At 42.8% G+C, this 13,568-nt stretch overlaps 1 protein-coding gene across 1 annotated transcript in view; it reads right to left on the reverse strand.

The window, feature by feature from the left end:
* Nucleotides 1–11,591, reverse strand: part of SPATA13 (spermatogenesis associated 13) — a 118,347-nt gene extending 106,756 nt beyond the window's left edge. Inside the window, exon 1 of the mRNA XM_012558438.2 lies at nucleotides 10,218–11,591. Within this exon, the coding sequence (XP_012413892.1) occupies nucleotides 10,218–11,576 (1,359 nt within the window). The 5' untranslated portion in view covers nucleotides 11,577–11,591. The remainder of the gene's footprint in view (nucleotides 1–10,217) is intronic.
* Nucleotides 11,592–13,568: the final 1,977 nt, after the last annotated feature.

The raw sequence follows: 13,568 nt of genomic DNA on the forward strand, positions 1-13,568 counted from the left end.
TATGCAGGGATGGTTCAACATTACAAAATCAATCAATGTAATCCATCACATTAATAAAACAAAAGACAAGAACCACATGAGCTTATCAACTGATGCAGAAAAGGCATTTGACAAAGTCCAACACCCATTCACGATAAAAACTCTCAGCAAAACAGGAATAAAAGGGAAATTCCTCAACATAATTAAGGGCATTTATACAAAGCCAACAGCCAACATCATTCTAAATGGAGAGAGTTTGAAAGCATTCCCCTTGAGAATGAGCACCAGACAAGGATGCCTTTTATCACCACTCTTATTCAACGCTGTGCTGGAGGTCACAGCCAGAGCAATTAGGCTAGAAAAAGAAATAAAGGGCATCCAAATTGGTAGGGAAGAAGTCAAAGTATTTCTATTTGCAGATGATATGATCTTATACACAGAAAACCCCAAAGAATCTACAAGAAAACTACTGGAACTAATAGAAGATTTCAGCAAAGTATCAGGATACAAGTTAAACATACAAAAATGAGTTGGATTTGTCTACACCAACAAAGAGAACTTCTGAGAGGAAATCATCAAATCAATACCATTTACAGTAGCCCCCAAGAAGATAAAATACTTAGGAATAAATCTAACTAGAGACGTAAAAAACCTATACAATGAAAACTACAAGACACTACTGCAAGAAACCAAAAGAGACCTGCATAAATGGAAAAACATACCTTGCTCATAGATAGGAAGACTCAACATTGTGAAAATGTCAATTCTACCCAAAGCGATCTACAGATATAGTGCAATCCCGTTCCAAATTACATCGGCATTTTTTAGTGAGATGGAGAAACAAATCACCAACTTCATATGAAAAGGGAAGAGGCCCCAAATAAGTAAAGCATTACTCAAGAAGAAGAATAAAGTGGGAGGCCTCACACTACCTGATTTTAGAACCTATTATACCGCCACAGTAGTCAAAACAGCCTGGTACTGGTACAACAACAGATACATAGACCAATGGAACAGAATTGACAATTCAGACCAAATTCATCTACCTATGAGCAGCTGATATTTGACAAAGGCCCAAAATCTGTTAATTGGGGAAAAGACAGTCTCTTTAACAAATGGTGGTGGCATAACTGGACATCCATCTGCAAAAAACTGAAACAAAACCCATACCTCATGCCACGCATGAAAACAAACTCAAAATGGATCAAAGAGCTAAATATATAATATCGAAAATGATAAAGATCATGGAAGAAAAAATAGGGACAACGGTAGGAGCCCTAGTACATGGCATAAACAGAATATGAACCATAAGAAACAATGCACAAGCACCAAAAGAGAGACTAGATAACTGGGAGCTGGTAAAAATCAAATATTTATGCTGATCAAAAGAGTTCATCAAAAGAGTCAAAAGACAACCTACAGACTGGGAGAAAAGGTTTGGCTAAGACAAATCCGATCAGCATCTAATCTCTAAAATCTACAAGATACTGCAAAACATCAACAACAAAAAGACAAATAACCCAATTAAAAAACGGACCAAGGATATGAACAGGCACTTCATCAAAGAAGATATTCGGGTGGCTAACAGACACATAAAGAAATGCTCACAATCATTAGCCATTAGAGAAATGCAAATCAAAACTACAATAAGATACCGTCTCACCCCAACAAGGCTAGCATTAATCCAAAAAACACAAAATAATAAATGCTGGAGAGATTGTGGAGAGACTGGAACACTCATACACTGTTGGTAGGACTGTAAAATGGTACAACCACTTTGGAAACTGATTGGGCGCTTCCTTAAAAAGCTAGAAATAGAAGTACCATAGGATCCAGCAATCCCACTCCTTGGAATATACCCTAGAGAAATAAGAACCGTCACAGATATATGCACACCCATGTTCACTGCAGCACTGTTCACGATAGCAAAAACATGGAAACAACCCAGGTGTCCATCAATGGAAGAATGGATAAACAAATTATGGTATATTCACACAATGGAATATTACACAACGATAAAGAACAACGATGAATCCGTGAAACATCTTATAACATGGAGGAACCTGGAGGGCATTATGCTGAGTCAATTTAGTCAGTCACAGAAAGACAAATATTGTATAAGACCACTATTATAAGAACTCAAGAAAAGGTTTAAACACAGAAGAAAACATTCTTTGATGGTAAAGAGGGTGAGAAGGGAGGGTGAGGGTTATTTACTAACTAGACTGTAGACAACTATTATCTTAGGTGAAGGGAAGGACAGCACACACTACAGAGGAAGTCAGCACAACTGGACTAAACCAATGCTAAGAAGTTTCCTGAATACAATCAAACACTTCGAGGGACAGAGTAGCAGGGGCAGGGGTATGGGGGCCATACTTTCAGGGGACATCTAGATCAACTGGCATAACAAAGTTTATTAAAAAAATGTTCTGCATCCTACTTTGGTGAGTGGTGGCCAGGGTCTTAAAAGCTAGAAAGCGGCCATCTAAGATGCATCAATTGGTCCCAACCACCTGGAGTAAAGGTGAACGAAGAACACCAAAGACAAAAGGAAGTATTAGCCCAAGACACAGAAAGGGCCACATAAACCAGAGACTTCATCAACCTGAGATCAGAAGAACTAGATGGTGCCCGGCTACCACCAATGACCACCCTGACAGGGAACACAACAGAGAGTGCCTGATGGAGCAGGAGAAAGGTGGGGTACAGATCTCAAATTCTAGTAAAAAGATCAGACTTAATGGTCTGTCTGAAACTGGAGGAACCCCAGGAAGTATGGCCCCTGGACTCTCTGTCAACCCAGAACTAAAACAGTTCCCGAGGCCAGCTCTTCAGACAGGGATTGGACTGGACTGTGGAACATAAAATGATACTTGTGAACAGTGTGCTTCTTAGCTCAAGTACATACATGAGACTAAATGGGCAGCTTCTGTCTGGAGGTGAGATGAGAAGGCAGAGAGGGTTAGGAGCGGGAAATCAGGAAGGGGGAAATAAGGAGGAAGGAGGAGTGTGCTGTCACAGTACTGGGAGAGCAACTGGGGTTACATAACAGTGTATGTATAAATTTTTGTACGAGAGACTGATCTGAATTGTAAACTTTCACTTAAACTACCAAAAAAAAAAGATCACAAAGAAGACAAGGACTGCTGCTCTCACTACTGCTATTCAATGCTGTTCTGGAAGACCTAGCCAGAGCAATTAGGCAAGAAAAAGAAACAAAAGGTATACAAATTGGGAAGGAAGAAGTAAAATTATCCCTTTTCAACAGATGATGTAATCCTATATACTAAAAAAACCCTTAAAAAAGCTACTAGAGGTAATTAATAAATTCAGCAAAGTGTCAGGGTATAAGGTCAACACACAAAAACAGTTGAGTTTCTATACACCAGGAATGAGAAACATGAAATAGAAATAAGGGAACAGTTCCATTTATAATAGCACCTAAAAGAACATCTAGGAATAAATTTAACCAGGGTGGTGAAAAACTTGTACAATGAAAACTATGAAACATTGCTGAAAGAAGTTAAAGAAGACCTAAGTAAATAGGAGGACGTTCTGTGTTCATGGAATAGAAGACTTAATATTGTTAAGATTTCAATACTATCCAAAGCGATCTGCAGATTTAACACAATCCCTGTGCCAACAGCTTTCTTTGCAGAAATGAAAAAGCCAATCCCAAATTTACACGGAACTGCAAGGAATGACGAAAAGCCAAAGCAATCTTGAAAAAAGGACAATGTAGAAGATTCACACTCTCTGATTTCAAAATGTACTATAAAACTACAGTAGTCAAAACAGTCTAGTACTGGTATAATAATAGACACACAGACCAATGGAATAGAATTGAGAGTCTAGAAATAAACTCATAGATATATGATCAGTTGAGTTTTGACAAGGGTACAAAGTCCATTCAATGGGGAAAGAAAAGTGTCTTTAAAATGGTGCTGGAAAAATTGGATTTTCACATGCAAAAAGACGGAGTAGGATCCATACCTTATACCACATACAAAAATAAACTCAGAATGGATCAATGACCTAAACAGAAGAGTAATGCTAGTTTTTGACAATAAATTCTTAAAAATGGCACCAAAAGCACGAGCAACAAAATACAAAAATAAATATATTGGACTTCATCAGAATTAAAACTTTGTGCATCAACAGATTTTATCAACAAAGTGAAGAGACAACCTACAGAAAGGAGAAAATATTTAGGAATCATATATTTGATAAGGGTTTAATATCCAGAATATATGAGGAACTCCTACAACTCAACAACAAAAAGACAAATAACCCAATCAAAAAAATGGGCAAAGAACTTGAGCAGACATTTCTCAAAAAAAGATACATAAAATGGCCAATAAGTACGTGAAAAGATCCTCAAAGTCATGAGTCATTAAACTCTTCATCAAATCAACTCCAAGTCATAGCAACCCTATAGGACCGAGCAGAACTGCCCCATAGGGTTTCCAAGGCTGTAAATCTTTACAGAAGCAGACTGCCACATCTTTCTCCCACAGAGCAGCTCAGTGAACAGCCAAGCACTTAACCAGTGTCATCAGGGCTCCCTCATTAGTTACTACGGAGATACAAATCAACACCACAAAGAGATAAGATACCACTTCACCCCTGCTAAGACGGTTATTATTAGAGAAATAGAAAAAACAAATGTTGGCGAGGATGTAGAGATATTGGAACCCTCATCCATTGTTGGTGGGATTAAAAAATGGTGCGGCTGCTGTGTAAAACAGTATGGGGGTTCCTCAAAGGGTTAAACACAGAATTACCATATGACCCAGCAACTCCACCCATAGGTATATATACCCAGAAGAATTGAAAGCAGGGATTAAAAAAGATACATGTACACCAATATTCATTGTAGCATTATTCACAACAGCCAAAAAAGAGTGGAAACAACTCAAATGTCCGTTAACAGACGAATGGATAAACAAAACGTGATATATCCGTTCAATGGAATATTATTCAGCCATAAAGAGAAATGAAGTTCACAGGGGTGAAGCTCGAAAACATTACGGTGAGTGAAATAAGTCAGGTACAAAAGGACAAATATTGTATGATTTTACACGAAATATATAGAAGAAGCAAATGCATAGAGACCAAAGTGTATCAGCAGTTACTAAGGGTGGGTGGAAGGGTGAAAAGGTAAGTTACTGCTTAAGGGGCACTGAGTTTCTATCACATGCGATGCAAAAATTTGGAACCAGATAGTGGTGATGGTTTCATAACATAGTGAATGTAATTAATGTTACTGAATTGTACACTCAAAAAGATGGAAATGGCAAATGTTGTGTTATATATACACACGTATGTATATATAAAAATTATCACAATAAAAGATAAAAAGACTAACGCTTAACAAACCTCCCAATAATGTAACTACAACTGGATTTTATAATTTAAATCTATGGCATGCTTCAACAATGCCACAGACTACTAGATCTACACTGTGTAACTGTAAGGACAGGATCTTGTTCCTAGTACCAAGTTCAGCCATTGTGTGAACTGGTTGGAAAACCAGAAGGAACACTTTAACTCCTCTGCCTATGCCTTGATAAAGAAACAGGTGGCACTATGGAGAAGAAGTAAACACCAAACTGCATTTTAAAACCAGGGACTCAGTCAATATACCACTGGTCTTACAACGAAGTGGCCACTAGGTGGCAGGAGGAGCATAACATTAGACAGGCGAGTTTTCTACAAAACTAAATCAAACCCATTGCCATCAAATGGATTCCAACTCATAACAACCCTACAGGACAGAGTAGAACTGCCCTGTAGGGTTTCCAAGGAGTGGCTGGTGGATCCGAACTGCCAGCCTTTTGGTTAGCAGTCAAGGTCTTAATCACTGTGCTGCCAGGGCTCCGAGTTTTCTACACTGCTTTATAAATTAAGGTAACTTGGCATTTTCTCAAATTCTTTTCTATAGGAATACATAATCTTGCTAAACCGTTAAAATTTCTGAAAAAATATTTTACTATTTTTAGGGTGGTATATCATAAATGAGTCTAAACTAAAAACTTTGTCTTATTGAAAATCACACTGTAATACTTATTTTAAATAGCGTAATAAATACAGATTTCAAACTTTCCTCATTCAACATTTAATACTGTTGTATGCCAATGAGTAGATATCGATTCACAGCCACCCCACATGACAGAGAGGAAATGCCCCATAGGATTTCCCAGGCTATAATCTTTACGAGGAGCCCTGGTAGTGCACTGATTAAGCGCTCAGCTGCTAACCAAAAGGTTGGCAGTTCGAACCCACCAGCTGCTCCATGGGAGAAAAATGTGGCAGTCTGCTTTCATAAAGATCGCAGCCTTGGAAACCCTTTGGGGCAGTTCTACTCTGTCCTATAGGGTCATTATTAATTGGAATTGATGGCAATGGGTTTTGGTTTTTTCATCTTTACGGATGCAGATCACCAGGTCTTTCTCCCACAGAGCCGCTGGTAGGTTCGAACCGCCGACCTTTTGATTAGCAGCCGAGTGCTTAACCATCGCACCACCAGGGCTCCTTCAAATTTAATAAACACAACTTAAATATGCTTTAAACACATAAGTAGAGTCATACTGTCAATGAATTAAATAAAAAATAACACCCTATATATTAAAGTATATTATGATCCAGGTTTTAATTTTGTGTAATGCTATAAAAATAAACAAAGCCGCTTTTAACCCATGAAGGTTGGAACTGTGTTTTAAAAAATGTATCATTTGTTCGTATAAAATAAACAAAATTAAAGGTTATATTCTGAAAGCACTTCTCTGCAAGTAATACCCTCTGAGAGGATTCCTAACATACAACATGAAAACTGGGTAAAACCATCACCATATTTTCTCTTCCTGACACTTACTGTAGAAGTACAAGAGGAAGCTTGACGTGCTATATAAGAATATTGATGAAATGAATGGAACTTAAAAATGTGATGAACATTTTGAGGCAAATTTGCAAAATTAGGAACATGTGCACCTTTATCAAATGGAATCTCAGTATCAGTGTTCCTTCTGCTTTCTGTCTGCGGGCAGAAATTAAATGCTGTATAACTAAGAATACCAAATATACATACAAAACATACAATGGTCAAAAGCATCTTATGACTTGAATGAGCTAACAGCTGTCAAGGCTACAAGAGCAATGTTCTTTTCATATCCTATCAGCACTCAAGACGACTTCGCTCTCCTGTATGATTTTCACTTTATAAACGTGTTCAGTAGTATTACCTTGCATGGTGGGAAGATGGGGAAATGTACCCAAGTATACAGATTGCAAATGATTCTTCCCTTACATTCCTAGATGACTTTGCAGGTATAAATTGGTGCCTGCCTTAGAAAATAATGCCCTAGCAGTGTCTCTTCCCACTGATCCCCCAAGAGGGCCTCCGTTTTGTGTTAACTTCTGAAGATGAATGATTACCTGCCAAGAGTTGCAAACTCAGAAGCCAGGTCAGCCTCTGATGGTGAGTTTTTGACCTCTACTACGCGGGGAGACCGAGAAACCAAAACTTCTTGCCAAGCAATTTCAGGAGCTCCAAATCAGCCTCAAGGACCCCTGGGGCTGAGACCCCCTGGGCAGCCAGAGAAGGGAGGGGGCCTCACTGTTGGTGGATCTAGGCTTGTGTGCAGGCCTTGGGCTGGTCCAGATGAATAAGTGACTGAGTTATACATTAACTCTTGCATATGGTTCACTCAATATGTACACAGTAATATTTTAATGATTACCTTTTCACTAATTTCGTTAAACAGAAAATAAAATTCCTACCTTTAACATAAAGAACCCCCTAGACTTTTGCACAGTGGGAAGTGCGAACAATTAATGCACTCACCTGTTAACCTAAAGGCTGGAGGTTCAAGTCTACCCAGAGGCGCCTTGGAAGAAAGGTCTGGTGATCTACTTCAGAAAAATCAGCCACTGAAAACCTTATGAAGCACAGTTCTACTCTGACACACATGCGGTCAGCATGAATTGGAATAGACTTGACAGATACTGGGGGCAAAAAAAAGATCTTTGCAAATCCTTTTTTTTTTTGAGGGGGAGGGAGGGCTGGGGACAGACCTGGATATTTATTAGGCAGAAGAAATGTGAACTCATTATCTCACCAAGCCCCTTTTCATGCAGGAAGGCGGTGAGGCCCAGAGTGGTTCGGCCCTGCCAGTTATACCAGTCAGAGCTGGCGACCGGAAATGTTCCCCAAACTGGCAGTTAGTCTGTGTCATTACAACCACTCCACAAGGCTTCTTTCAAAGCATGCAAAGGAGCGAGTGACTGGTCATCAATCTGGAGATCTCTGGAAGACAGACGGGCTCTGCAGGTCTGGACCGGCCCGAGGCCTGCACACGAGCCTAGACCCACCAACAGTGAGGCCCCCTCCCTTCTCTGGCTGCCCAGGGGACCCCAGCCCCAGGGGTCCTTGAGGCTGATTTGGAGCTCCTGAAATTGCTTGGCAAGAAGTTTTGGTTTCTCGGTCTCCCCGCGTAGTAGAGGTCAAAAACTCACCATCAGAGGCTGACCTGGCTTCTGAGTTTGCAACCCTTGGCAGGTAATCATTCATCTTCAGAAGTTAACACAAAACGGAGGCCCTCTTGGGGGATCAGTGGGAAGAGACACTGCTAGGGCATTATTTTCTAAGGCAAGCACCAATTTATACCTGCAAAGTCATCTAGGAATGTAAGGGAAGAATCGTTTGCAATCTGTACACCTGGGTACATTTCCCCATCTTCCTGCCATGTAAGGTAATATTACTGAACACATTTATAAAGTGAAAATCATACAGGAGAGTGAAGTCGTCTTGAGTGCTGACAGGATATGAAAAGAACACTGCTTTTGTAGCCTTGACAGCTATTAGCTCATCCAATTCATGAGATGCTTAACTTATGTTCTACTCTAAAAGTAAGTGCAATAACCATCATAAAAATCCCCGCAAACAATCATCATCCAGGGCTGGCAGGTACCAAACGGAATGTTCCAAATGCATTCTAGGCAAAAAAACAAACAAACTGAGAATGAGTGTGTAATGGTCTCTTTGCACAAAGACTTTCCTTTGTATGCATTCTGTTGGGAAGGACACGGGAAACATTTAAAACATAAAGTGAAGAAAGTTATGGGGAATAAAGCGTCTCAAAAATGAAAATTTTGAGAGCACCTAGTAGCTGCACAGAGTGGAACTCTTCCAACTTTCCCAGAATCTAGCACGTAGTAAAAAACCAAAATAACAAACGAATCCACTGCCGTTGAGTAGACTGCAACTCATAGCGACCCTGAAGGACAGAGTAGATGGCACAATCTCTACAAGGAGCCCCGGTAACACAGTGGCTAAGTGCTTGACTGCTAACCAAAAGGTCAGCAGTTCGAATCCACCAGCCGTTCCTTGGAAACTCTACGGGGCAGTTCTACTCTGTCCTTTAAGGTCACTATGAGTTGGAATTGACTCAACAGCAACAGGTTTGGGGGTTTTTTGGTTTGTTTTAATCTTTACAAAAGCAGACTGCCAACATCTTTCTCCCATAGAATCACTGGTCATTTCAAACTGCCGACCTTTCAGTCAGCATCCGAGCACTTAACCATTGGGCAATCCGGGCTCCTGCAGCATACAGTAGGTGATCAATAAATATATTTTGAATGGATGGTGTGGGGAATGCCATCTGCAAGAATTTCAGATGTTAGCAATTCATTGCAAAAGAGATAGACTACTTCTGAATTTGGAAACCAGCTGACTACTGCCATCCATACTAGTACTTGTCACAGTAGCATAATCGGCACAGTGCCACTGGCCTCCTTGAGGCATTAAGGAATAAGCTCAAACACCAGTTTAGTGGCAGAAGTCTCACCTTCCATATGGGAGACATAGGTTTGATTCCCAGCCAATGCATCTCATGCGTAGCCACCACCTGTCTGTCAGTGGAGGACTGTGTGTTGCTATATTGAGCAGGTTTCAGTGGAGCTTCCAGACTAAGACCAGTAAGAAAGGCCTGATAATCTACTTCTGAAAATCAGCTATTGAAAATCCCATGGAGCACAACGGCCTGATCTGGTTGTGATCGAGTCACCATGATTTGCCATGAGTTGGGGTCGACTCAATGGCAGCTAACCACCACCACCACCACCAAGAGAGACATGTGGGCACATGGAAATGACCAGGCGAGGATGAGGGGTGCCGCTATAACAACCACCCCTCACACAACAGCTACCTGCAGAGCACACCCTGCCCATGTCCTCACCTCTTCCTTCTTTTCTTCTGGCCCAGCTGCCCCGCTGAGGCTCAGCTGAGAGTAGCTGCTGATGCCACTGTCTTCATTGCCTTCATCACTACATGGGGTCTGCACCTCATCCGGGAAGGACCCAGAACCCTGCTCCTTCTGAGCAGGACCCTCTGCCCTCTCTTCACTCTCCACTGAACTCAGGGACAGGGCACTGTGATGATTTGGACAAACAAAATTAGCGCTGCACTTGGCATTTCCTGCAACCGGGCTCTGGGGGCTCTGGGGCTTGGGGGTGGTGGGCCGTAGAGGAGTGAGAAGCTGCTCAGATTCAAACGTAAGCTGGCCGGGAGGCTCTGGTTCACCAGCGTCTCTGCTGAGCATGTCCTTGGTAGTCCGGCTTGGTGAGGAGCTGCCAGGGCAAGCACCGGCACTTTGTGATGCCTGGGAGTTTCTGGATTCAAGAGGACACACGGCCGTCTCTACATCCATGTGGGGACCCTGAGAAGTGGCTGGACTGGGATCAGGGGCTGCTGTGAAGGCTGCATCCACGCCCTGCACAGAGGGTGCACACCGCCTTCTATCCAGCTCGGTGCTGGTGGACACCCGGCGGGAGTAGTCATCATGCAGCCTGCTCTTGAGTCGCAGCCTTTGGTTTGAGTCGCTGGGTGAGGGAGCCCCATTCTTGGGACTCTCCCTTTTCCATGCGGCATCTGTGACATTGCTGACAAGTTTTAAGACTCTATCAAAGTCCTTGGCCCTGATGGGGCTTTTCCAGCGTTTTGTCCTTCTCTCTGACCCACTGAACTTCTCAGAGTCAGCAGAGGAACTGCTCAACGTCCTCTGGGGGGCCTGTTTTTCGTGAACCACTTTGAGATCCGTGAGATTGGAGGTGGACTTCCGTTTGAAGGAACTTTTCTTCAGGAAGTTCAAGTTGTCCGTGCTCTTGCTTCTCCTGTAGATGATGCGGTTGTTTTCAGAGTCTTTCACGAGAATCTCACAGATCTTGGGCTCCTGGGTGAGTGGAGACAGGGGCCGGCCGTGGGTCTGAGAGCCATGATGTCTGTCGTAATCGAGTAAGCTGATCCGGCCCAGGCCGTAGGCTCTCCGGATGCTGCGAGACCGGTGTGTGCTCCTCTGGAAGGCGTCGTCCGCCTCCTCCAGGTCGGAGCAGTCTGAGGCCGCACCAGCCCCGGCCTCGTGGGGGACCCCCAAGCGCCCCGCGCAAGAGGGCTTGTTTGCTTGGATTCCGGTGACGGCGCCGTTGGGGAGGGGTTTTCCCGGGTCATCTTCTGAGGCCTCTTCCTTTGAGGCATCGGCTGCTTCTCGGTTCTGAATTCCCTGAAGAACTGAGGACTTTAGTTTTTTAAAAGACCCCATTTTCCGAAAGGAGGCCAGGGCATTCCAAGTGGAGGAGCTTCCCACCAGGACCACAGAGCGCGGCCTCTCGGCGTTCGCGCTCAATCTCTTCCTATTCACAGAGAAAAAGCGCGAGAGTTTGGAAGGGCTGATCTTCGCCTCAAGGGCTTCAGCGTCGCTCCCGCCGTCGCGGCCGCCGCTCCACCCTCCGTTCTGACACGGGGGCTGAGTCACCGTCATGGGTTCCGTGGGCTCGGCGGCCGAGCAGCAGATGGCGGCTCCGTGGCTGTTCTGAGGCATCGTCATGTTCTCGGGGCTGGGGGCGTGGAGCCGCAGGGCACCGAAACTCAGGGCTATGCTCACATCTTCGGCTGCTGGCGCCAGCACCAGACCTTCACTTCCGAGGCCTCCATCTGCCTGGCTCCCACCCGCACTGGGCCCATGGAGCTCCGCCGTTGCTGCCACTACCTGCATCAAGAAAACAAAGGAAGGATTTAGCCACGTTTCCCTACAGAAAAGCCTCTACCAGCAGGCATTAATGGTTTCGCTTAATAATTCCTAAAAGAAAAAAGGCATGCCCCATGACAGGGCTGATCAAATAAAAGCTGTTTAAAATACTGGAAAGTTTACCTTTTTTTCTAATTCATTTTATAATAAATTGATACGCAAATACAAATATATAAACAGTCACTCGGTGGTGCAAAAGGTAGCTGGGTAGCACAAACAAGTTAAGCGCTCAACTACCAACGTAACTACTAACCTTGGTGATTCAAACCCACCCAGCGGCACCACAGAAGAAAGACCTGGCAATCTGCTTTCGTAAAAATTATAGCCAAGAAAAACCATGGAGCAGTTCTACTCTGTAACACATGGAGTCACCTTGATGGCAATAGGTTTGGTTTTTGGTTTAGGTGGCGCAAACAATTACTGCAGTCAGCTGCTAACAGAATGGTTGAAGGTTCAAGTCCACCAGAGAGAGGCACCTTGGAAGAAAGGCCTGGTGATCTACTTCCGAAAAGTCAGCCATTGAAAACCCTATAGAGCACAGTTCTACCGTCACACATACGGGGTAGCCATGAGTCAGTGTCGACTCAATGGCCACAGGTTGGAGATATATACAGGCAGTCCCCAGGTTACAAAAATCTCACCTACAGGCAACTTCTACTTGCCCTTTAATGTTACGTAAATTTGCCCTCACTATGAAACAATTGAACCAACCCCTACTTGCAACAAATTCTTCAGCACAATCACCTTCACTGGCTGCACGTGCAGCTTTTAAATCATTGAACAGCTTCAAGCCTTTCTTGCACTAAAGTAAGGCTAATAAGAACCGTATGTTAGTCGCTGATGAGGCAGGACAAAAGTGTGGAGCAGAACTGAAATTGACATAAAAGCACCAGACTTAATGGTCTGACTGAGACTGGAGGAACCCCAGAAACCATGGTCCCCAGATGCTCTGTTAATGCAGAACTAAAACCATTCTCGAAGCCCACTCTTCAGACAAAGATTATACTGGACTATAAAATATAAAATAATACTTGTGAAGAGTGTGCTTCTTAGTTGAAGCAGATACATGAGAAAAACCATATGTGCCTGTTCCAATTTACCTACAAATTCTTAAAGATACACTCAGGACTAGATCTCATTAGTAACCCAGGGACTGCCTGTATATATATACCCTGAAAAAAAGGAGATAATTATGGGTTGTGCATTCAATGTAATGGTAAATTACTGAATTCACTAAAACTTGTTTAAGAAAATCTTTGGAAAAACTGCCAGAATGGAAAAAGTCGAGGCATTATTCAACACTGTGTCTTCTATTTGAAATGGGAGAACTTTATTATTTAAAAAATATATATGTATATGAACCCTATTTCAAAATGTGTCACAGTGAAAGGCCAGCCTGTGTTAAATGTAACACAGCTAATATGCAAACAGAGAAGAGCGCAGTGCACGCAAGAATCAGCCACAGAGCCGAGATTAATACAAAGATGGTCTCAGCTGCTGACTGCC

This window comes from Trichechus manatus, unplaced genomic scaffold (genome assembly GCF_000243295.1).
Source record: "Trichechus manatus latirostris isolate Lorelei unplaced genomic scaffold, TriManLat1.0 scaffold00168, whole genome shotgun sequence".
Classification (NCBI taxonomy): domain Eukaryota; kingdom Metazoa; phylum Chordata; class Mammalia; order Sirenia; family Trichechidae; genus Trichechus; species Trichechus manatus.